Source organism: Amphiura filiformis, chromosome 10 (assembly GCF_039555335.1).
Source record: "Amphiura filiformis chromosome 10, Afil_fr2py, whole genome shotgun sequence".
Lineage (NCBI taxonomy): Eukaryota > Metazoa > Echinodermata > Ophiuroidea > Amphilepidida > Amphiuridae > Amphiura > Amphiura filiformis.
In genome coordinates this window covers 67,207,455-67,234,990 of record NC_092637.1, presented here as the reverse complement: position 1 = coordinate 67,234,990, position 27,536 = coordinate 67,207,455, and the positions used below count along the sequence as shown (strand labels likewise).

The 27,536-nt window shown below is 38.0% G+C and overlaps 1 protein-coding gene across 1 annotated transcript in view; it reads right to left on the bottom strand.

The window, feature by feature from the left end:
* Window positions 1-27,536, bottom strand: part of LOC140162061 (uncharacterized) — a 123,467-nt gene that overhangs the window by 79,166 nt on the left and 16,765 nt on the right. Inside the window, exon 2 of the mRNA XM_072185351.1 lies at window positions 6,090-6,181. Within this exon, the coding sequence (XP_072041452.1) occupies window positions 6,090-6,181 (92 nt within the window). The remainder of the gene's footprint in view (window positions 1-6,089; window positions 6,182-27,536) is intronic.

Here is a 27,536-nt window from a genome sequence, read left to right as displayed (position 1 = left end):
AGCGCACTCCGCATAGTGCACGGCGCAGTGTTTTCGGACACGTTTATTCTTCTTGCGGGTGGATGCATTTATATTTGCTTGCATTTTCCAACATTTTTAGTGGCAATTTTGTTATAAAAATAGCGAAAATCACAGAGATGTTGATGCGTCTAATGCACGAACTGCAAATTTACAAATACCTGGAAAATATTTTCTCCATAGGATTCATGTAAAGCTGTTTAAAACTGAGAAATAGGCCCTGTACTCAGTGTACTGTAAATTGTTCAACACACTACATACTTAATACTGCTATGATATCCAGCTATTATGGGTATATATCTCCACAGTACACCCTAATGCTTAAAATAATAACATGCTGTGTTGCTTGTGGCTTGGATAGGTCTTGTAACAGTGTTATCCACAAAAAAGATAGTCACCAAGATCTTTGACCAAAAAAGATACAGAATGCAAGAAATGGGTCACTTTCCAAACTCAGCAACTAAAATGATTTTAACCTCCAATAGAGGTTATCTGTGTTCTAAAAGCTGCATCTCCTATCAGGGACTGCTATACCTTGTTTAGGATTTTCAAAAGAAGTACCTGCATGTGCAACCATGACTCTTTCAAAATAGCCCGCCAAAGTCTTGCAAGTAACTCAGATGTCGTCATTAAATTGGTTTGAATGAGGAATACTACCAGATCTACCAGTGCTTTTTGTTAGAGGTCACACATGAATAATGTGGATAACCTCTATACATTTTCCTGCCTTGGAAATGATAAACTACCATGAGTTTGGAAATAAATAGATAAACTACCGTGAGTCTTGTTCAAACTGATTTCAGGAGAATCCCGCTCTGATTGATTTCTCACTGATACTGCTGTATCGTCTTCTATACATAGCACAGCATATCCACACTTTAAATCAGATAATATAAATTGCATACATGCCTGTGATAAACAAGAATATATGTATAAATAACTACCACTTAGATTAGCAGAAAAAAACATCCATCAAAAGAAGATGTAAAAATAACCTCTCTCTCTCTCTCTCTCTCTCTCTCATTACCATATTCACTAGCCTTGAAATGTCAAGCAATAAAACACTTTCATTAAATGCCAGATATCTTGATTTAGTCATGATCAAGAAGCAATTTTCAATTGATTGGCAATATAAATAGCTTGCCACGTAGTGTGAGTATTAATAGTCTACATCTCAAATATACTTTAAATTACGCAATTTACACTATTTCATGTAGACACAGGCCTGTATCATAGAGCCTCTATCAAGTATTTTTGGGTGTGGAGTTAAAAAAATGTGGACCTTTTCCCCCAAATAGATCCCTTGCATGTAAAAAGTGAACTTTTACCCCCCTTTACTTATTTTACCCTGTTGTTACCTGAAAAGTGGACTAGAATATAATTATTCTCAAATTAACTCACATCATCTTAGTAGTTTTGAATCATGTACAATTCACTGAAAAATGAAAAAAAATCTTCAGTAGATAGCAGATCTCAAAGACGTTATCTTCAGTAGATAGCAGATCTCAAAGATGTTATCTTCAGTAGATAGCAGCTCTTAAAGATGCTATCTTCAGTAGATAGCAGATCTCAAAGATGTTACCTTCAGTAGATAGCAGATCTCAAAGATGCTATCTTCAGTAGATAGCATATCTCAAAGATGCTATCTTCAGTAGATAGTGATTTCAAAGATGTTATCTTCAGTAGATAGCAGATCTCAAAGATGCTATCTTCAGTAGATAGCATATCTCAAAGATGTTTGAATATATTCAGTGTATAGCAGATCTCAAAGATGTTATCTTCAGTAGATAGCAGATTTTAAAGATGCTATCTTCAGTAGATAGCAAATCTCAAAGATGTTATCTTCAGCAGATAGCAAATCTCAAAGATGTTATCTTCAGCAGATAGCAAATCTCAAAGATGTTATCTTCAGTAGATAGCAGATCTCAAAGATGCTATCTTCAGTAGATAGTAGATCTCAAAGATGTTATCTTCAGTAGATAGCAGATCTCAAAGATGTTATCTTCAGTAGATAGCAGATCTCAAAGATGTTATCTTCAGTAGATAGCAGATCTCAAAGATGTTTGAATATATTCAGTGGATAGCAGATCTCAAAGATGTTATCTTCAGTAGATAGCAGATCTCAACAGTAATACTGGTAGAGACAAATGTTGTGTTGACCTCAATCATCAGATTGTGCAGTACAAGACAAGGTATAATAACTTTGTGTCTATCCACATCCAATTCTACACCAGGATACATCTCTGATTGTACTGACCTCAAATCATCAGGCCATCATTCTCACCACTTTCCATCTCAACAATTATCATTATGAAGTAGTTGCTATTGGCAACCATCCATAAAATATTATGAAATATGTTGAAGCCGTAGAATTCACTACAAACACTACGATTGCTCCAGATAATTAATATCATCTTGGTCTAACCCAGAAAACATCAATACATTCATCATAATATGCACGTACGCTTCCGTTGCTCAGTGGAGATGACCTAAATAGAATTTGGTCAACACTCAGACTGCTCTGTTTACATACTATATTACTTTGATATTTTAGATATATCTGTGCCGGCGGACCGGCTGGCTGGCTGGCTAGTGTATTCAGCTACTAGAAGACATTGCCCTAATTGAAGGCATCAACATTACAATGTCCCAAAACACAGTTTTCTTCCCACCATACTGTGTACTCTCACTAAGCTGATATTTAATGCTCTGCGTGCTAGCCGTAAGTTTCAACATAAAAAGTCCAATTTTTTGAGATATTTTGTCAAAATATCAAGAGCTATCTTAAGAACCACTGAACCAATACTAGGCTTGTTTATACTCATTTTAATGCATTTTTCATGCTGATTCCAAATATGGTCATGAAAATTTACAATTCAGAAATTTTTGAGTTTTTAAAATTTTTTTGTTAACTTGTCGTCTGCAGTCGACACCCGCGTGGAAAGAGTTAAAGCTATCTGCAATAGCTGCCCAGTGTCATATGTACAATGGAGAATGCAGATATTGACAAATTTTCTATAGGGCAGCTATTGCAGTAAGGCCTTAAGGCCTTTCTTGCACCAAACCTTGGACATAATATCTTTCTCGCTTTGTGTCCCACACATAGATGACAGGAAAACCTAGCCTGTATACAACCCTCATCCTGCTGTAGTCATTTAAATTTAGTACAGCCAAAGTCTTGTTCTCGTCATCAACAACTTGTGTATGTTTTGGTTATGCTATACATCATCATTGTCATCAGGGGTAGCGTTAACCCTCGATCGGGGGTGAATGACCCCCTAAATTTAAAAAATATTAATTTTTCACCCTCCATATATTGGGAATGTGCAAGCTCGGGGGTGAACTCTGACCCTCTACTTTTGGACCTTACTCCTACCCCTGACTACACTGCAAAATATTTTTCACCCCCAAGATTTAATTTTCACCCCATGTATTTGGATTTTCTGCAAGCTCGGGAGTGAAAAACACGGGAAAACAACCCCCAACTTTCGGGCCTTAATGCTACCCCTGATTGTCATCATTATCATCATCACCATCATTTTCATCATTATCTTCACCAACACCATCATTATCATCATCACCAACATCATTATCACCATCATTTTCATCATTATCATCACCAACACCATCATCAGCAATACCACCAATCCATCATCATTATCATCATCACCAACACCATCATTACCATCATCACTAACACCATTCTCATTATCACCATCATCATTACCAATGACATAAGTTATTGCATCATCATCCTTGTTGTTATCATCTGCCATCATCATGATCCATCTATATCATCATCACCATCATTTACTTATTTATTTATTTATTATTAAATCTGGGATGACCAATCAATGGCCCAGTCCTGTAACTGTTCTCCCTTGGTTCCCATCACCAACATTGCCATCATTACCAATAAAAACATTGTCATCGCATCATCATCACCATTGTCATCCATCATCATGATCATGATCGATTTGTCATTGTCATCAACAACATCAGCATCCACTACCGCTAACCTATATTATCATCATTGTCACCATCATCATACATGTACCATTTCATATAATTCATTGTAACCAGACAGTTTCTCTGCCTTGCCAAGATGTGGAGTTCATTGATACTGCGTGGGCTGAAAAACAAACCAGCCTAGTGCTTCTCTTTCTTCTTCATCCTACGGTATAATAGAGACTTGTAAATATAATATTTTTGAACAAAGTTTTCTCTCATATATTGGCTCACTATGATTTCAACATGCACAACTGTCAATTTTTAAACTGCAATACACTTCTATATGAAAAGAATGACTTTTGAGTGTGTTGTGTACAAAAATTCATACTCCTCAAATGGCTGCATTTCATCAACAAATATTTCCAACATTCTATTTAGTGAAGGTAAGACGAAAATTCGATCCAAAAATATGAGAAAATAAGGACTAAGTTTTTTACAATGCAAAGTGAGGCTACTTTTTAAAGCTTTTGATGCCAAATTAATAGACTTTGACATATATTTTCTGTTATGAAACATGCACATTGCACCTTGTGAACAAGCAACTTCCCACCCCTAATTCACACTTTTTTTCACCTTCCAAGCCAGTGGGACTACACTCGCGTCAGAACGGTACTATTCTTAGTTTTTGTGAGGGTGAATGCCGATTGACTCATCACTGATGCATGGTTTGTTCTCATTTGATTAATTCATCAATGGCCATGAAGCACTGCTATATTACTAGACAAGGTCCAGTCTCCAGCCAGTCACTAGGATCCACAACATGCTCATCTATCAGGACAAAGTTCTTTAACCCCAATACATTTGTACATTCATTGAATGACCTTTGAAAATTTGGGTACTAAAACTCATACTCTGTAACTTGAGGTCAAATTTTGCACTGATTGTTTAATAGAGGTTATTGAACTATGCCATTGGGATGAGGCTATTGTGGTCCATAGTGAGTATTGATTGAATTCATAGCTCAATCTGTTACATCTCTTCAAAACTAAATTAAATTTCTTAGAAAAACCAAGTCACATATTGTTCAACATATTTTGCTGTCTATTAGGTATTATTTGTTTAGAATGGGAGGGATATGTCGAGGGCCATGTCATCTCAAATTTTAGCCAAGATGAGATTTTGATAGTCCCAAAATGTTCAGAAAATAATGGGATTTCTAGTGTAAACAAAGACACATTTTTATGTCCATTAGTATATTATACCAATTTTTCACAATAAGCAAGCAAATTTGGGTGCTTTTTGTGAACATTTGGTACTGATGGGTTACAAAAAGAGCCAAAAGCATGTAGGGCCTTATAGAGAAAGTCAGCATCCGAAAGTCTGTATGGCACATCCGTATACCAAAATATTTGAAGACTCCCTGGAGTTGTTACGTCCATTCCAACCTCAGAGCATTAACAGACCAGTGAAACACAGCAAAAAATAAATGTGCGGCGAAAATGAGCACATTTCAGTATTATTTTTCCTCCTGGTTTGTACTCAACAAATGACCTTACTCTTATCATACACTAATCTTCCCAATTTGTTATTTCCATCAGTTTTCTGCTTCATTTCACTTCCAATTCCAATCATTTGCATCTCATGTTACCATGACAACCACTGAAGGGTCAAAACAGACATCAAGTGATGAGAGCACAGGAGTGAGGAGCAAATTACTGCAAATTACACTTGACATCCTATCTCCAAACTGACATCTCTATTCAGGCAAGATGTAAAAAGCGCCATGATTTATAGCGCAATATGCACAGACAAAAAAAGCCTCAGCACACTTTACAGGAATTTGGTGATCCAAAGACCACCGATGCACCAGAGTTTAAAATGCCTTACTTCACTGTGGTAGCTGGGTGTCACAAGTTCATTTCCCCCCATAGGACAGTAACAATTAAATCAGATGCTCTCCAATGATAACAGAATTGATATTACACTCCCATCCCTAGTGGCAGAGTGGCCTGAGCCCAGATTTGGCAAGGACCCATGTTTTATTTTTAACTTACAAAATAAAGGCATACTTAATACCAAACATAGGCATACTTATACCAACTAATTATAAGCATACTTACAGCATTGTTTGCCTGTGATGTGGGATTGTTGTTGACTGCTCTTCTCCTGGGTGTTATTCCAACATTTTCACCCTTCAGCAGAGAATTCACAACTGAAAATAGACAAGAGAAAAAAAACATACAAAGAATAAATCAATCAGAATGAATGGAGAAGAGGGGGGATACAGAGTAAGGAGGTATTGTTTGTCTGATGCAGTGTTGTCTCTTGTAATGTATGGCTATTGTTAACTCAATGTAACATAATAACTGATAGTAGTCATTCACATTGTAGTTCTGATGTACAGCGTTAGTCATGAACGATATCCCACTATATCACAGTTCTCTAATACCTTCATCACCCACCACCACCCCCTCCCCCACACCCCACCCACACACATCCCATCCAGCATGTCTACTCTTGATGATGTGAAAGCAGGTTACTACCTTCCATTAGACAAGATTGACACATACAGTTGTCTAATACCTCCCTTCATCACCCACCACCACCCCCTCCCCCACACACACACACATCCCATCCAGTATGTCTACTCTTGATGATATGAAAGCAGGTTGATACCTTGCATTAGTTCAGATTGACACACACTTCTCTAATAACTCCCTTCATCACCACCACCCCACCCCACCCCCACACACACACATCCGTCCAGTATGTCTACTCTTGATGATATGAAAGCAGGTTGGTACCTTGCATTAGTTCAGATTGACACAGACACTTCTCTAATAACTCCCTTCATCACCACCACCCCCCCCCCCACACACCACCCCACCCTACCCACACACACCTCCCCTCCAGTATGTCTACTCTTGATGATATGAAAGCAGGTTGGTACCTTGCATTAGTTCAGATTGACACAGACACTTCTCTAATAACTCCCTTCATCACCACCACCCCACCCCACCCCACCACACACACCCCCACACACACATCCCGTCCAGTATGTCTACTCTTGATGATATGAAAGCAGGTTGGTACCTTGCATTAGTTCAGATTGACACAGACACTTCTCTAATAACTCCCTTCATCACCACCACCCCCACCCCCACACACCACCCCACCCTACACACACACACATCCCGTCCAGTATATCTACTCTTGATGATATGAAAGCAGGTTGGTACATTGCATTAGCTAAGATTGACACAGACAGTACTCTAATACCTCCCTTCGGCCCCTGCATTATCACCGGCCTATTTTGTGATAGATAAAGATGAGTTTCTTGAACCTCATAAACCCTTTGTGTGTGTGTGTGCCTGCTACTCATCTGTAGTCTCACAATTCTTTATTTCTTTACATTCATTGAATGACATTGGGGATTTTCAAACATGATATTTTGGCATAATATTTACACATGTCCCAACTTTCATGTAATTGGAAGCTAAATTTATTCTGTTTGTAGGATAACATCCACGCAAAAACATTAAATCACAAGTTAATGAAGCAGCCAAGATTTTTGAGTTTTCCTTCATTTTACCTCATGACTATGGCTTAAAACGACCAGAAAACCTTGACAATTGTAAAATAATATTATTTCATAACTTGTGGCGTAGAATCAGGTGAAATTAAAATTTGACTGTTATTGTATAATTTGTTTACTTTGCTACAGAAACTCTACACAATCTGATTTCAAAATATTTTGAGCTACATTGGCTAAATGGAGGTCACTGAACTTTGCTTCTAGGAATAAGGCCATTTTCACTTCTAGTGATCCAAAACATGCTCATCTATCAGGGCACAGTTCTTTAACCCATATACATTTGTACATTCATTGAATGACATTTGAAAATTTGGGTACAAAAACTCATACTCTGTAACTTGAGGTCATTTAATTGAGGTTATTGAACTAGGCCATTGGGATGAGGCCATTGTGGTCCATATTCTATCGAATCAAATATTAACATTTAAACTCATATCAAATACAATTGCTGAGATTTGTCACATATGTTGTGGAAATATTGACATTCTGTTCATTTTTAGCTCAAAACCTTTTCACAAAGCCACATTTTCATGTTTAAGAACCATTATGTGTAAAACGTTACTTATAATACAGGTCATGCAGTTACCATGGTAACCTCAGCACACAATATTTACTATGTCCCCTAATGCAACTGCCTCCTTCCATCAAAAATCAGGTAAAAATACCTTTAATACACCCTACGTATGAGCTATGATCAGTTGCATCATATAAAAGGCTAACTCCTCATTTGTACTTTGAGTGTCAAAACATGTACAGACTTGTACACAATTCAATGGTTAGCAGACGGGAGCCTCGCAGGGGAAAAATCCCGTCAACGCCAGAGAACAAAATCGTTTTGGTCAATGTTTTGAGTACACCATCTTGTTTTAAGCCTTTAGCCATCTCAACTGAACGTCTTCCTGTTTTTGTGCCGTGTTACAATTGCAAAGACGGCCATGTATTACTTGTGTGATAATTGCGTTAGTGCTCTCAGGAAGGCTGGAGTTGTCTAGTGTACGTATAGAGAGAATGACGGATGGAGGAATCGGGGCGTTTTCTATAAATCTATATCTAGGTTAAGCTGGTTGAGTGTATCTGTGTGAGAGTGATTGAGTGGGTGAGATCAACACACTGTTCTTGTGCAATCATTGAATATATTACCTTAATGCTCTGCATGCAGGATAAAAAGTACAAGTTTGGAGATATTTTCTCAAAATATCAAGAGCTATCTTAAGAACCACTGAACCAATACAAGGCTTGTTAGTACTCATTCTAATGCATTTTTCATGCTGATTCTAAATATGGTCAAGAAAATCTACACTTCTGAAATTTTTGAATTTTTTTAAAAATTGAAACTTGGAACGATCTGCAGTCGAGAGAGTTTATCATGCCAATATGCTTATAAATTTATGCAATCACTGAATATAATACCTTAGAATGGATTTGGTACAATACCTCATGCTTCACAATCAGAGTCAATGTTTCAGTTGTTGTTAAATGGAGGTCAATGAACTATGCCGGTGGATTGAGACTATTTGGCTATTCCAGTTGAAATACATACACCCTATATAGTAGATATGACCATGATCTCTCACACAGGGGGTGTAGGTTTCAAATGGGAGTCGCCAATCAGGTAACCCCATTTGAAATATTTCAATTACACAAAGCTAATTTGTACTCATTTGCACATTTGCCTAGAAATTAAAAACAAGTCATCATCAAAAAAAATCATCAAACTCAACATTTAATTGTGTCTATATTATATAGGTATAGGGCAGGGCCGAGCAATGGCGAAAATAACATTCATGAAAAAAACTCTGTACGCGAAAATTACCACTTGTACATAAAGTGTATATGATTGTTTTTCCTATTGAATGGGGTAAATATGTCAATTGATCACATCTAAACAGGCCATCATCCATCACCCCGATAATCAAAGGGGATGAACAAGTGTGGTACAAAGCTTGCTTCATCTCTGCCTACTCACATGTTTTACATTTTCTCTTTCTTTCTTTTCACTGTTTTCTCGTCTCAAACTCTCATCTCCCACTCATTAATTCTATTTAGAACCTTTTTTCCCCTTTCTTTCCTCCATATCATCTGGCACTCTTCTATCCTCTCTCCCTCCTTTTCCCCCTTCTATTCACTTTTTCACACTCCTGTCTCACTGCCATTCACTCTTTGTCCCTCTCTCCCATCCTTTTATCTATGGGCGGAAAAAGTGTCATACAAAGCTTCACAAAATGTCCTTTAGTTTAGTACTTTAGTATCACTCAAAGCTAAGGGCTCCGATAGTGGGACCAGGGGGCACCAAATTGCATTCTGAATAACTTAAATTTAACTCAATTTGAAAAGCAAACTCCCTATGTGGAAGATTCAGCTTAAGTCTTCCAATACAGGGTGTATGGATTTCAAATGGACTAGCCCATTTCCAGTAGACCTACAACTTGTGCTAGGAAGGAAATCAATGTACACAATTAGTATAACCAGGATTTCTTCTACAATGTTTCCTGCACGTTAGAAGCTGACACAGTTATTCTCAATGTCAATATGGCTGCCAACATTTCAGCACAAATCGCAAGTCGGCCAATATTTCTCTTAAAGCTCTATATGCTAGCCATTGACTTCAACATAAAAAGTCATAATTCAATATAAGATATTTTCTCAAAATATCAAGAGCTATCTCCAGAACTACTGACCAAACACCAGGCTTGTTTGTAGTCATTTTAATCAATATTCCATGCCGATTCATGAAAATGTACAATATTTTTGAAATTTTAAAGAAACTTTGTAACTTGGTCATCTGCAGTTGACACCCGTGCAAGGGTGATCCATTGGTTTCCACAGGAGGAGAAACTACTGGAAGTTGTGATGCCAATATGAAAAGTTGCCCAATTTTTGTTTGCCTTTAACTATTTGGTTTGCAATGTAGAAAAAACAATGCAAAGTCATGAGGGTATATTCACACAAATCCGGACAGTCCTGATTGCCAATAGAAAAGAATATATAGGTCAAATTATTTGCTACCTGATTGTGTACAGGAATCGCACCTTGCGTAAAGACACCTCCCAATATTAATTATGTGTTCTGGTGTCACTGTCAACTCAGTCTTTTCTGCTGCTTTGATATTAATGCAGGGTGCAGCGTTCGAAATTTTGGTTGTCCGGTTGCCCGGGACAACTAAAAAAGTCGCCGGACAACCAAAAATACTGTAATCTGGTTGTCCGTGGGACAACCATTTATTTTTCCTAAATTCGAACACTGGCAGGGTAGCAATTCACTGCCGCATATTTATCGGGGAAATCGGATGTGTGGAATTCACCAACGCACCCTTTGGTCATACTTCAGAGGGGATATGTCATGGTATTTGATTTTGTCTCATTTTTTCTTCTTCTCTTTTCTAAGGTCAACTTAGGAGCAAAGCTAAAAATAAGTCCTTGTAAGTGTTACTTTGTGGTTATACTAAGCAGAAATGTGGAAAAACACCATTCATTCGAACCAGGATATAGGCCTGTTACAATTATTGGTCACAACCTGTAGGAAGCTCCTGATGATAATCAGAGTTCTGACCATGAAGAAAACAAGGCCTATTGGTGTTATCAATATGGCAGATGAAGGAAATGCCCTCCATATTAGTGCACTTTGAAAACGGAGAAATAATGTATCAATGCGTACAGCCAGAATTCTTTCGGTAGGTTTTATTTTCACACATTTTGCAGTTTGACATAGGCCTGTGACTGAATTCAACAACCTGCGTATGACAGCATTCAAGATTTGACTTACGTTTGGCAGACACGCATGTGAAAAAAGTATTTAGGGCTGAAAAGAACCAAAATTCTTGAATGTTTATATGTTTCCAAGGGTAAAATGTCATCTAGTTTCAGATTTTGGCACTTAAAACTCCCTATCTTTTATAGATTTTGAGAAAAAAATCATTTTTTGGTTCTATTTTTTCCGAAAATGGCCATTTTGGGGTGACACAAATTTTGACTTGCAGATTTCCTGTGAGTATATGAACATGAAAACTATCAAATAGTGCCTAATTTTCTATTCTAATTGTGTAACAAAGGTACAATTGTGATATTAAAAGCATTGAATGGGATCCATATATTTCTTTATTTTTGTAGCAGGGGTAGAAACTTGAGGGTTCGGGTGACAATTGATTTAGAAAACTATACAATATTCGCATCATTTTCAATTTGAAAACGCCATATCTCCACAATGGTATGAGCTATAGGGATGCTTTAAGTGTTTATTTGCTCAGTATTTCATTAGCTAAATGGTGATATAACAAACAAGTAAGCTAGATCTACAGAAAATAAAATAACTTGCAAAATGCTACCCCCACCACTAAGGATTTTGAGAGCGTGAAAAACGTCACAGATTCTACAAAAAAAATAAGTCCTTCAAACTTGGGAGGTTTGAGGCTAAAGAAAAGACATGTTGCCCTTACCAATGCCTCCCTCTAGAGCAACATGTTTTTTGTTTAGCCCTGAGTATCCCCATTTTGAAGGACTTATTTTTTTGCTCCAATTTTTGCTCCAATTTGGGGACTTCGGGCAGAAATATGCCTGTACAGTGCTATGGGGAAAATTTTCAAGTTGATAATTATGCATTTTTTATGTCAGATTCAGTTTCTACACAAAATTTCACCCTAGAAAATGTTCCTTTAAGTAGGATATCTTTCACTTTCAAGTTTCCACCATTCTGTCCGCCAAACGCAAGTCAAAGCTTGAACGCTGTCGTATGAGCTTGATATTATCATTAGGGCGGCCTACTACATGAAGCTCAATGACTTAACTTAATTACTGAGAAATCAACAACTGCCAAATCATCATCATCAGCCTGCGGAAATGTTAGTGAACCCTCAACCGGTAGAATATCACCATCTGTATGTGAAAATAATGGCTTAACTCTCTTCAGAATTGTAATGACCGTATTTGGAATAGGCATGCTAAATGTATAAATAAACCTAGTATTGGTACAATTGTTCGTAAGACAGCTCTTGATATTTTGAAGAAAAAAATCTCAAAACTTTGGACTTTATAATAGCCTATGGTGAGCATATAGTACTTACATAACCACACAAAGGAAACCATTACAAGTTCAACTTTAAGTCAACACATCCTTTTCTTTACTCAGAATTGCAATAATTTCTCTTTTGATTACATATACTTTCAGTTTCTGTGTATATGGGTGGAGTACAAGTAGCAATTTATGGTAGGTCTGAGGGGAGCATGACCCACAGGTGTGTACTCAAATATTGAGACATATAAAGCTGACACACAAAGACTGAGGAATGCATGATACTACAACATAACAGGCTGGGTGACTCCCATTCAGTGGAGTGGTGGGAAACACACAAGGCATCTCTGACCAAACCCCTTAGAAGAGTGTACAGTACTGTTACGGTTACTAAAATAATGAGCCTCAACTGTAACAATTACCGTATAGGTCTACTACAAAAAAACTACTGCACATATAGCCACTGCGCATGCATGCATGCAGCTAATGGCTGCAATGACGCAATCACCCCAAGTCATATATACCCATGGTTTTATTGGCCAAGCCAGTGAAACACCCATGACTACAAGTCGCTAATGTAGCACCATCGCATGGCATGGTACACTATGATTCGAAAAATGGTGCCCTGTGGAACCTTCTGCCAATGTGTCTTAGCTGTTTCAGTTATGTCCCTTCTCCCAGATATCTAATAGGCACATCTAATATGAACTTGACCTGTGGGATTGATGCTGTTCACCAGTCATCATCCTAATTAAACAGACTACTGCATTTGAACTTGTTTGCTTTATACAGCTGAAGGTCAACGAGACCCTAGACTGAAAACCAATGAGGAGGTCTACTTGACTAGCACTAGCATATATACATAAATCTTGTCCCACTAGGCAAGTATGGAGGGTCTAGTCATCCTTGACTAGCACTTGTCCCAGTATGCTAGCAAAGGGACCAAGGTTAGTCCTGAAAGTTCTAACCCATTTCCCTCCTCTCCTATCCTAAGCTTACACCAAACAGTATGTTTGTACTAAACATTACTAAGCATTATTCCCGATACTATTGATATGCGTCACCATCAACTAGGTCATTTCTTCGGTCCTGCTAAAGGGGGTAGACATTAACTCACGGTGCATAGGAGATCCAAATTGCAGAAACACTTTTTAGTGACATTCAAGCAGGTCAGATTTAGATTACATCACCTGGCATGACTGCGCTTCAAGGTCAGATTTTGAATGCTCGCACTGTATTGGAGTAGGCTAACTTCCGGTGTCACCCGCAAAATAGTCACCCGAACTGTTTCTACTGCGAACGTTACCGTGTATTCCCCTAGAGGTGTTCGGCGGATTCACTCACATCACCGCGCATTCACCTTCACAAGATCTGTTTCTGTTGGGGCCATTACCGCACATTCCTTGCATCATCCCTCAGCAGAAATACGCTGTATGTGACTTCTGGTGTACGACCCACTTCAATCCCCCTTAAAAGGTGATTGATGGCGAGGTTACCCAACATCACCCTTCACAAGATCATGTCAAACCAATAAGATGAGAAGAATCAATGCATAGGCCTATATGTAGGCCTATAATACTGCATTGTCTCTAATAAACGCCACTGGGGCGTTGCATTTTTCCAAAAAGGGGGTGCATTTATCCAAAGGCTGGGGTGTCTATTAGAGACAAATTGTCAACAATAAAACATCTAGGTAAACTCCATACATAAGCTTATACCTGGAAGGTGACCTCTGGTGGTACTTCCTGTACTTTAAAAACTTCAGGGTTGCAATGCTATTTTTGGCTATCTGATCGAGATTGGTAAGCTTATTTACTTGAGGAAACATGAACATGTTTGCATTTTTAAAGCATTTTGGTCGAAAATATGAGGGGGGGGGGCGTATTAGTGGGGAACGTTAAATAGAGACAATATGACAGGTCAAATTAAATTGCTACTTAATCCTATAGGGAGCCTATGGTAAACATTGTCTTACGAAATATAATTACCTTTGAAATACAAGATATCAAATTATTCCACTCCGTCAGTAATCCCCCTTCACATGTATATTTGCTCACTGTATAAAATACAGACTATCTGTGCTGTTAGTCCATCAGCTCCCTTTGAAACTACACATCATACATGTATGTATATCCCGGCATTCTACTGTATAATCCTACCATTAATAGTGCTTACAATTAGTCCAATTTGGTACTACCACAGTATAAATCCATGCATTCTGCCCATGTGTACTAACCTTGCTGTATAATATCCAGAATATGAGACTAATTCATGCTCCACACTGTATGTCCTGAAGTGCTCTATACTCCCGCAATCAATTTCATTTGGTACCTAATATTTTAGTACATGTATATCCACAGTCTGCATACATGTATAATATCTGCCTGTATAAAATCCACAATATTAGATGAATTCAGGATACACACTACGTCCTCTGTAACTCCTAGCAATCAATTACATTTAATTTATTTAGTCCACTTGCATTTAAATTTTGACCATGTCAGCTTGAATCCAATCCAATAATAAGGAGCTACTCTAGTATAGATAAATCACACTCAACCTTACAACCCCTTGAGGAAGCCAGGCTTGACAACTTGCAAGTGAACCTACTGAGATTTTTCAAAACTGCTACTTTTTTGCGCTCAATATATTTTCACGGTTTTCACATTCCAAACTACCACAACAATAACAATGCACTCCCTTTGTGTAGTATAGGTCAATGTAAGGAAGCTGATGATCACTAATTGAAAAATATTGAAATGCTTCAAAATTGGTTAAGTGTAAAAATAAATGTAATCAAACATTTCCATTTTCTCCTTAGATTTATGCAAAACTTGTTTACTACAGAAAATCTTGCATATGAAATACTGACTGACTACCTCCTACATAGACTTCACAGTTCACACCCACGCTGTGAGATATTAGGTAACTAGATCAAGCATGCGTGGAAGTCTACTTGTCTGCATGCAGCAACCCATATGACCTGTATGGAATGCCAAATGGGTCATATTTACCAAAGCTTATATTTCCATCCTTCCTTAATTGCTAGTTTCCCATCTGCAGGTTGGATAATTAGTACATTTACTAATGGATTATAATAATACAAAATCTATCCAAGACAGGTTTCATAATTCTGCTCTATTCTTAAGTTTTCAACTGCCATTTTATGTCTTGTGAATTAACCAAAGCACACAATTGTGTACATGTGTACTTCACCTCACAGCCTTATATTTCCTCTGACAACAGAAATCATGGTGAATTATTAAAGGCTAAATGCTATAGGGCAATAGATTTCTTTCAACTGCTGGTGTATGCTGGCTTTGGTACTAACAAACAGCAGGTTATAACAGCTAGAATGAATGCCTACTGATGCACCTCACTCGAGTTGCTGGGATGGGAGGCATTCAAGTCCTACATGACAGAACTTATTTTTGAGCAAACACAGTATCGGTGTATCTCACTTCTTACTCTAATTTATGCAGCCGTCAAAGGGAATCTTGACCCTACCCTCCTCAAGACTTCACCATGTCATTGGTGAAAATGTGTCTAATCTTTAACTTACTGGACAAAACCATAGGGTGAATCTTGACCCAATGAGTTTTCAGATGCTGTGAATCTTCAACAAAACATATGATTGCAAAAGTGAATCTTTGACTAATCTTTACCCTCGTGTGGATTGTTATATATGTTTTTACATAGAACCAGCATTCACAAATCGGGTGGATCTTGACCTAATATTTTTTTTCTTGTGGTGAATCTTGAACTAATATTTTTGGACAGAAGGTGAATCTTTGCCTAAAAATTATTTTTGAAGGGTGAATCAAGGTGAACCCCTTGAGGAGGGTAGGTTCAAGACTCCCTTTGACGGCTGCATTAATGGATCTACTAAATACACTTTTCAAACCAACGCAGCCACAACTGACTTCACTTCTTACCATTATACAGTGAGTTAGTACCAGTGGCCAAAGTGATAGGAGGACGGCACTTGTGGTATAGAAATACCAACGTTTAAAAAATAAAATATATAACAAATTGGAAGGAGCATTTTGAGTTATTCCTCGGAAATTCCCATTTTGTCCAGTTCCGGAGGTAAGTTTTAATTGACTGCTACATTAATTAGCTGCCTATATCCATACCATAAAACAGCACGTGATCGTGAGCCAACACCATATAGCTCAGCAGTTCACTTGAGCCTAACTAAATAAATCGGCCAACAAAAGATTATGGAGCCAGTTTACTTTATCAGCCTTATTGTGGTTGTTGTCGGTTTCTAATTTCCGCACCTGTGAAGAATTGAGTGGCCTTGATGTGCACACAATAGCATAGATATCTGGGTCACGAGACCATGGATTGGACAAACTAATTACCTAGCTGGGGGGTTTACACCCCCCAGCTAGGTATTGTAATCGTTCGGGTTCTTCCGCTGGCAACAAACCACTGTAATCTTCCCGTTTTCTTCCGCTGGCAACTAAGTGAAATTGCACATGTTTTTGTACTTTATGCACCAAACCCTCTATCTTTTTAACCAAATATCCCACAGAGTTGTGCGATATGTCAAACTTTTCCTCTGGTCATAAGGAACAAAAAGGTCAGTGGTCACATCTCTGTAGGATCATTGGTTAATGAGATATAGTCACTTTTTTGTACTTTATGCACCAAACCCTCTATCTTTTTATCCAAATATCCCACAGAGTCGCATGCGATATGTCAAACTTTTCCTCTGGTCATAAAGAACGAAAAAGTCAGTGGTCACATCTCTGTAGGATCATTGGTTAATGAGATATAGTCACTTTTTTGTACTTTGTGCACTTAACCCTCTATCTTTTTAACCAAAAAACCCACAGAGTTGTGCGATATGTCAAACTTTTCCTCTGGTCATAAGGAACAAAAAGTCAGTGGTCACATCTCTGTAGGATCATTGGTTAATGAGATATAGTCACTTTTTGTACTTTATGCACCAAACCCTCTATCTTTTGAACCAAATATCCCACAGAGTCGTGCGATATGTCAAACTTTTCCTTGAATCATAAAGAACAAAATAGTCAGTGGTCACATCTCTGTAGGATCATTGGTAAATGAGATATAGTCACTTTTTGTACTTTGTGTACTTAACAATCTATCTTTTTAACCAAATATCCCACAGAGTCGCCTGTCGTGCGATATTTCAAACTTTTCCTCTGGTCATAAAGAACAAAAAAGTCAGTGCTCACATCTCTGTAGGATCATTGGTTAATGAGATATAGCACTTTGTGCATTTAACCCTCTATCTTTTTAACCAAATATCCCACAGAGTTGTGCGATATGTCAAACTTTTCCTCTGGTCATAAGGAACAAAAAGTCAGTGGTCACATCTCTGTAGGATCATTGGTTAATGAGATATAGTCACTTTTTTGTACTTTATGCACCAAACCCTCTATCTTTTTAACCAAATATCCCACAGAGTCGTGCGATATGTCAAACTTTTCCTCTGGTCATAAAGAACAAAAAAGTTAGTGGTCACATCTCTGTAGGATCATTGGTAAATGAGATATAGTCACTTTTTTGTACTTTGTGTACTTAACAATCTATCTTTTTAACCAAATATCCCACAGAGTCGCATGCGATATGTCAAACTTTTCCTCTGGTCATAAAGAACAAAAAGTCAGTGCTCACATCTCTGTAGGATCATTGGTTAATGAGATATAGCACTTTGTGCATTTAACCCTCTATCTTGTTAACCAAATATACCACAGAGTAAATGCGATATCTGATATGTCAAACTTTACCTCTAGTACGTGAAGACGGCCTGATTGGCGCGAGGTTCATATCGGTGCGTATGCACCAAATATGTATCTTGTAAACCTTAAAGGTGAACCTCATTGAAAATAAAGTTATATATCAATGGAAAGCTTATGATGTCAGGATACTAAAAACTATTTTTTCCGATTTTTTTGATGGCCAATAAAGCTGAAAAATTAAAAAACGAATGAATTTTTGGTCTTTTTTAAGGCCCAAAAGCACCCAAATCAATCGTCTATGACCTTGGGAATGCTCGTGACGTAAGCTCAGGGTTCATGAGTCACGTGATCCTGCTCGGATACATGTAAACAAGACTTGCTTCCTGTACTTTGCAAGCTGCCCGGCAAGTCTGATTTTCACAATAAAGCTTGAAATTAGAGGAATCTTCAAGTTGCTGGTTCCTTCTATATATATTAGAAATAATAGAATTATTGTCAACACGTATATTTTCCGTACATTTTTGACAAAATCAGTCATAACTAGCTGGGTATAATTGGGTAATTGAGTTTGAATTTCGCGCTGGGATCAATTCCATGCGCAAATGCTTGCTGCTGCCATTCATGTCATGCTCACTCGCTGATGAAAGATGGAGTACCATCTGAAAATTCGAGGTAGGAATTAATTCCTTGTGTTTTGATCAAAAGTTTAAATCAAAATCAAAATTAAATACTTGTTTGTGACATACCTATTCTTGATTCATTTTAAAATATCGGATTTTAAAAAATATCGTCTTGCAGTAATCAATAAATTAATAAAAAAGCCGCCGATTTCATCAAATCCAGCCCATATAAGCTTGGTTTTCACATTTAGCGCATTGCGGTAATACATTCTTTCCACACAAACACGATTGAAAGAAACAGATATTTTATTATAAAATAATACAATTTGGGCTTGATAGACCATTATTTGATGGAATTCTGAAATCTGAATAAAATTAAAATATTGTCATTTGTGTCACGATTCTTTAATGATAGTACAATCAGTATACGGTACTGAAAAGTGAACCATTCATGTTTTATGGATTACCGCACATGATGCGTAAATTGCTGCTGAAGAAAGGACCCGACAGGTGGTTCCAGGGTTTATGCACAAACACAGCGACTCGCTTCGTCCTGCTTGCGTGTGTTTCAGCAGATTTGATCAATCGTATTCTTATATTTGGAACATTTACAGGAATACATTTTGCTGATGAAGTAGCAATAAGTTGGAAATATCAGAATGTGAATATAAAATCGGTCATTTTGACTGCAAGTACAGTACAGTCGCGGATACTGAACACTCGGCACCGGACTCGGCGACTGCGTCTCGGTCAGTCACGCACTGAGTTCATCCCGTATGTATCTCACGAGTTCGCCTATCATCCCCCTATCATACATGACCGGTTGTAAAGCTAAGAAATAATGAAAATATCCTGTACATGTACCTTATTCTATTCACTTCATTTTCTCATTGTGATAAGTTCATCTCAACTTGGTGTGACGATCTGAACTGGTAGCACTAGCAGTTATTTTTTGCAATCTGTTTTCATTCCGGTTCTTCGGCGAATCTTTGCTCTTCGTGCTTTACTGCAAATATTCCCTATGCATATCAGTGGATGGCTTGGCGTATCCCAAATCACCCCGGCCAGCACTTTTCCCATTTTTAAATCCACACACTTTATTCAGGAACTTCATTCTTGATTTGATCATGATGTTTCCTTCATGTTATTCTTATTTTATTGAAGATATTTCTCATGTAAAGTAAGTTGACAATGACTGAATTCTTGCATTGGCCCGATGCATGCCACAGTAATGCATGGACATGGTGTTTACAACAAACCCGGAAGTAACTGTGTGTCCCCGGGCTGACGTCATCATCGAAAGCGCCCAATTTGAACGATTTCGTTTTGTAATTTAGGGGGGGTGCCAATATCCAATCTTTGCATGGAGATTATGTCTAGCCTGTAATACGTTAGGCAAATAAAAATATTCTTTTCTGCTTCCTGACATCATAAGCTTTCCATTGATATATAACTTTATTTTCAATGAGGTTCACCTTTAATAAGTTTTGCCTTGCCTTGCTTCGTAATCCTGTTTGGGCTGGACAAAAAATTTTTTTCCACTTTTCCCCAGTTTCCCCTAGGTATTTCGTCTTTAAGCTTACTGATATACAGGGATTGAATACGAGTGTCACGGCCCTGGTTAGTGTGCATTCAAATCAGAGATCCCTGTTCAAGGCCATCTTACTTAGCCGTCGGAAATGATTGCAAATTACATTTGTAATCATTTTGACCACTAAAATATGATGTGAAAACACAGGTAAGCAATGAGAACAAGTCCTCAAACATTTGAAATTTGTAGCTTACTACAACCTGATGATGTACTCATCCCAGGCAAACCTTAGTTAACACATTTGCTAGTCAGCCAAATTCGCTGACAAAATGCAAATCAAGGGGTGACACTAAATTCACGGTTGTTCTATTAGCAACGCAAAATCTATGAAAAATTCAGCTGGTTTACTAGCTAGAAAGTGAGGCCAGTTATCGATCCGTTATAGCTCGTTATGAATAATTCATGTTCGACCCTTGGATCATGTTAATTGAGTTTCGCAAATAACAACGTTGTTAGTTTTGCGAACTTTGCCTGTTCAATGAGAGTATAGCGCCCCCAATACATCTGGGCACAAACCAGGTAAAACGATCCAGTTTAATGAAATGGCGGACGGGTATTCCCATCAGGCACCAGTGATATGTTTTTTCAAAGAAAGTCTACTAATTTGATATGAAATGACATTTTGCAATTTGCAAAGTCAAAATTAGGACTTGCTGGCAATAATATGAAGGAAATATGTGACAGAGGCAATGTGGGAAATACAAGTAGTATTTAAGTTATAATAACCTTTGATACCCGACCTGACCTTCCATCATGGCGCCTTATTCGTCTTATGTATTTCTATTATGCTCTCAAGTAAAATAAAATACCAATCTGCACTGAGTAGACAATGTTACTTGGCTCCCAGCATGAATTATTGATTTTATACGGAGGTAAAGAAATGCACAGTGTATGTACATGATGTGCAAGCATACTCCAAATTTACGGTAAATCTGAATAGTGGTCACATATTGAAATATCATGTGTTCGGGAAATCATGTGGCAACATTTTAAGATTTCAGGCTTGTTTACTAGTTCATTGCCATTTGTACTCTTTATTATTTATCTTTGTTAATTAACATATATTTTAAATGCTGATAAATCGTGGTTGGCTGCCCATGATATCTGTTAAATTCAATGTTTTATGAATATAATTCTACCACGCAGAGGGGGTCACGCAGCAGAATTTCACATCACCTGACTTAGCTAGATTTCGAAGCTCTGCTTTTCAAATTCATGTAAATTTCAAAGTTTATACATTTAATATATTTAATATGAAACTAATTTTTTGTTATAACCAACTGGTACACGAAATATACTAGCTTATTACCTATACAGAAAGGTGATTATCAGCCTTCACTCAGCAAATTGACATGCCTGGCATATGCAGCCATTCTCCGTCTGGGTAACATGACTGTCGCCTCAATACGTCTGGGCACAAATTTAAATAACAATACGCTATTTACATATCAATGTGGCCTCATGCTAATTGAAGCTGCCCCATCCATGAGTTCATCTATGTGCATATTTACATAGAAATTTAAAACAACTGGTCAAGAAGGAAACCTACATAAATATGTTTTCTATACTTCACTTGACCCAAATATATGATTTTTTATGGTGATAAGACAATCGCACAAGGAATTTTAGAGGATTTTGATAGCAGTTCCATTAAAAAAGCTGCTATCATAATGAGACTAAGATCTAGAAACACCCCGAAATGCCGTTTTGGGGAATTTTGCTAGCTGAATCTTTTTGATGAAAGTCAATCTTTGACAAGATGTAACTTTGCTACGGAAAGTGCTATTAAAAAAAGGTTTTCAGTTTTGGCTTTGTTTACTCAAGAGCTTTAATTTGATATATAAAATGAATTCACCTAGCATACCTAATATACCATGTACATGTCAGATGTACGGTATATTGTATTGGCAAATATCCATAAAAGCGTTCATTATAAAATTATTTTGATAAATTGTCACATTTTATGCCATGTATTAATATCCTTAAAAGTAACCGGTGGATTTGCAAACAATTTGTCGACATAAATGACCTTCCCGGAGAAACGGTAGCCCAAAATGGGTTATATTTCATAATATGCAGACGAATGGTCAAATTAATAGAAAAATACCTGTGATAAATTTATCTGTACACATTGTCGCACTCCGAAAGTGATGTATAGTATATTTGCAACCCTGTGGTGGATTTATGAACAATTTGTCGACATAATGATGTTCGCGGAGAAAAGGTGGCCCAAAATGCGTTATTTTTGGTAATATGCAGACGAATGGCCAAATTAATAGAACAAGAGCACCAATGGCGCTGTGGCTCTACGCTTTTTTTGTGGGAAAGCAATTGTTCTTGGAGTCGAATGCGCAACAAGTTGGTAGTTTTATGGAAAGGTTGGGTAGGTCGATCAATTTTTAAACCTTCAGTTTGAAAAAATCCCCACAAATATTCAATACGGTCCTTGAAACTCGATGCAGGGTCAATCTTCCTCCGCCGCATTATTATTTTTTGCCGCATTAGAGTTGCAAAATCTGAAAAAAATTCATTATTGTGGAAATTACTACTGAACCAGCAAGAATAATTTGTTCTGCAAAATTTTAAAATCCCTTTTTTAGTATTTGAAGCTTTCAACAACTATAGGAAGCCTTGACAACTATTAGAATTCATCTAAATTGACCTCAGACGACCCGAAATGACCTCCCAAAATTTGGCTCTAAATGGTGACCTCAGATGACCCCGAAATGACCTTCCAAGATGACCCCTGGGTGACCCTGGATAACTCCAGAATGCCTTTCCAACAAAAAATTTGGCTCCAAATGTTGACTGTTCCGACCTTGTTTCATGCCCATACAACAGTTTGAATTTATTTGACCTCAGATGACCCCTGGGTGACCCCGGATGAGCCCAAAATGCCTTTCCAAAAATTTGGCTCCAAATGTTGACTGTACCCACCAAGTTTCATGCACATATGACAGTTTTAGTAATTTGACCTCAGATGACCCCTGCATGACCCCAAAATGACCTTCCAAAATTTGGTTCTAAATGTTGACTGTACCCACCAAGTTTCATGCCCATACGACAGTTTTGCTAATTTGCCTTCAGATGACCCCTGGATGACCTCTGGTGACCGTGACCCACTAACCAATACACACTTGTTCTGTGCGACCCCACAGAATTAGGCGCTAAATGTTGGCCGTACCCACCAATGCCCATACAACATTTTTAGCAATTTTACCTCAGATGACCCCTGGGTGACACTGGTTGACCCTGAAATGACCTTCCAAAAATTTGACTCCAGATGTTGACTGTACCCACCAAAGATCTCGCCGGTCGCCCTGTCATTAAAAAAATTACCTCAGATGACCCTGGATGACCTCAGGTGACCTTGACCCACTAACCAATACAAACCTGGTCTGCCTGGGGTCAAGATGCACCCACCAAGTTCGAGGAACATGCAACCCCACAAAATTTGGTTCCAAATGTTGACTGTATCCAGTTTCATGTCCATACAACAGTTTTTAGTAATCTCACCTCAGATGACCCCTGGGTGACCTAAAATTACCTTCCCAAAATTTGATTCCAAATGTTGACTGTACCCACCAAGTTTCATGTCCATACGACAGTTTTAAGTAATTTGACCTCAGATGACCCCAAAATGACCTTCCCAAAATTTGACTCCAAATGTTGACTGTACCCACCAAGTTTCATGCCCATACGACAGTTTTAGTAATTTGACCTCAGATGACCTCTAGGTGACCCTGGATGACCTCAAAATGACCTTCCCAAAATTTGACTCCAAAGGTTGACTGTACCCACCAAGTTTCATGCCCATACGACAATTTTTAGTACCTTCCCAAAATTTGACTTTAAATGTTGACTGTACCCACCAAGTTTCATGCTCATCCGAGTTTTTAGTAATTTGACCTCAGATGACCCCTGGGTGACCCCGGATGACCTTCCTAAAATTTGACTCCAAATCTTGACTGTACCCACCAAGTTTCATGCCCCTACAACAGTTTTTGCAAATTTGACCTCAGATGACCCCTGGATGACCTCAGGTGACCTTGACCCACTAACCAATACAAACTTATGCTGGGGTCAAGATGCACCTAGTACAGGGATTTTGGGTGGATCACCGCATCAGAAGGCATTTTACACATAAAATACACGTAACCCACACACAATGTAATTGAATAACAGGCCGGTACTGTACAGTGCCGCTGGTTACCAGTTGTTCTCATTTATGTAATCAGCAATTGGAGCCTACAAAATGTGGTACATTTATAGTGTACGGTATATGTGATATCGGGAATTGACACAAATTTTACGGTAACAAAATCAGTCATACCCAGAAAGGATAAAATTCGAATTGAGAAAATAATGTATGTGTGACTTGTTGTACTAAAGATGCATCCACCCACCAAGTTTGAGGAACATGCTTCCCCTACTATGCTAGTCTGAGGTGCTCTGGCGATAACACTCGATCGCCATGCAATCTACGTTTAGCTTTAGTAGGCCAGTGGGACAACGGAATCACTACGTGAACGAGCTACTACTACACTAGTCTGAGAAAAGAGGCAGACACAGACAAACAGATTCTAGTGAATAAAATAGTATGATGATCAGTTGTAGCAACTACAAATTTCGAACGTTTGTCAGGGGGTCAAACCCCACCATTTATTACTACACTAGTCTGAGAAAAGAGGCAGACACAGACAAACAGATTCTAGTGAATAAAATAGTATGATGATCAGTTGTAGCAACTACAAATTTCGAGCGTTTGTCAGGGGTCAAACCCCACCATTTATATTCCCCGCACTTTTAGACAGACACCCTTTTGATCAAAAATTGAACCCCATACTTATGCAGTGTTTGTGAGTGACCAAAGCTTTATACAGCATTACTTTATCAAATTCGGAAGACTGAACATCGGCGCTACCGCCGTGTCATACAGTCACTTTCTGCGCCATCAATCCATTTCAGAATCCGAATTGATGCAGAATTTATCCTCATCTATGAAACACTCATGATTTTCTTATTCATCTGAAACATTTGCGACATAATATTGGCAAAACTGCATCACTGCAATCATCTTTCGAAAAGATACGACTTTAGATTGTTTACAGCATTACCGTACTTTATCAAATTCGGAAGACTGAACATCGGCGCTACCGCCATTTCATACAGTCACTTCCGGGTCTATTTTATCACTATCTGCGCCATCAATCCATTTCAGAATCCGAATTGATGCAGAATTTATCCCCATCTATCAAACACTCATGATTTTCTTATTCATCTGAAACATTTGCGACATAATATTGGCAAAACTGCATCACTGCAATCATCTTTCGAAAAGATCCGACTTTAGATTTTTTATCATAAACACATGGGCATTTGGCAAAGGGCTGAGATCCTGATCTCTACTCTCTACACAGCCGCTGTGGTTCAGATCGCTCCACTTCTAGTGTGAGCGAAGCGGCGAAAAGCGGCTGGTGTAGAGACTGAAAATTTTATTCATTCATAAAACTCACGGCGCGTCGATTCTACTACGGGTGACGTGCATGCAATTGAAAACATCAGCAAATTAATTTTTGACATTTTCTTTCCAGATTTATAAAGAAAATATGAATGTTTTTCAACAGATCATCAAATTACTTTATTATATTTTTTTTTCAATTGGTAGCGTTACACACGCTTTATATATTGCTCCCACGCTTTTTAGAAACCCACCCTTTATTCCGCATAAAATTTATTTTCCCACTTTTTTTTTTTTTTCAGAATTCCCAACCCACACTGTAGAAAGCGTGCCAGACAAACAATGATAATGAATAGCCATGTGACCTTCGCTGCCGAGACGTTGTTTTCAGGGTTGTCAAACCCGCGATTTGGTAACCCAATTAGGCGACTTTTGAAGATTTTTCCCGCGACAATTTCCTGCCCTATAGAATACAAAGGGCAAAGAAAAATATTGGGCGACTTTTCGATGATTTGACCTGCGATTCGGGCTGAATGTTTTTTTCAACCCTGGTTATTTAGCGTTAATTTAACTAAATTACTACGCCGCTGGTCTCTAAATATTTTGAAGTGTTGTCCCATGGTAACAAAACTCCGAGAACTCAATAAACAATCTGGACAAAGGAATCATCCAATCACGTTTCTATCCATGTGAGATCACCGCAAAAATTCATGATAAAAGGTCACTTTCCCAAAGAAAAATAGTGCAATCCGCAATTCCCGCCATGATCTCACAACTTAAATTACTCAGACCAAAATAATCTCTAGCGCATACAGGGAACCAAGCAAAACGATAGAAATGACTTGTTTCTCAAGACGACTTTTGACTTTTCTCACTTCAAAATAAGTACTTTCCCCACCCCAAATCCACTTCTAAAGGAGTGCAATCGATTGCTAAATAACTAAGCAAACCTTGGAGCGTAAATTCAAAGCCAAATATCATAAACAAAAGAAACCTTAGCATAAAAAGCAAGAACACAAGTGGCCAAAATATGTAGCAAAAATTTATTCCTCACTGAGTGCAATGAGTAAGGCTCACCTAGCTACGCTAAGAGCCAAAAATAGCTGTGATAAATTTATCTGTACAAATTGTCACACTACGAGTGACATATGGTATATTTGCAACCCTACTGTGGATTGGCAAACAATTTGTCGACATAAATGACCTTCGGCGGAAAAAGCGGTAGCCCAAAATGGGTTATATTTGGTAATATGCAGACGAATGGCCAAATTAATAGAAAAATACCTGTGATAAATTTATCTGTACAAATTGTCACACTACGAGTGACATATGGTATATTTGCAACCCTACTGTGGATTTGTGAACAATTTGTCGACATAAATAAAATTCGAAAAAAAACGGTAGCCCAAAATGGGTTATATTTGGTAATATGCAGACGAATGGTCAAATTAATAAAAAAATACCTGTGATAAATTTATCTGTACAAATTGTCGCACTCCGAGTGACATATGGTATATTTGCAACCCTACTGTGGATTTGCAATTGACCTGGGGAACATATTGGAACATTTTGCACGGGT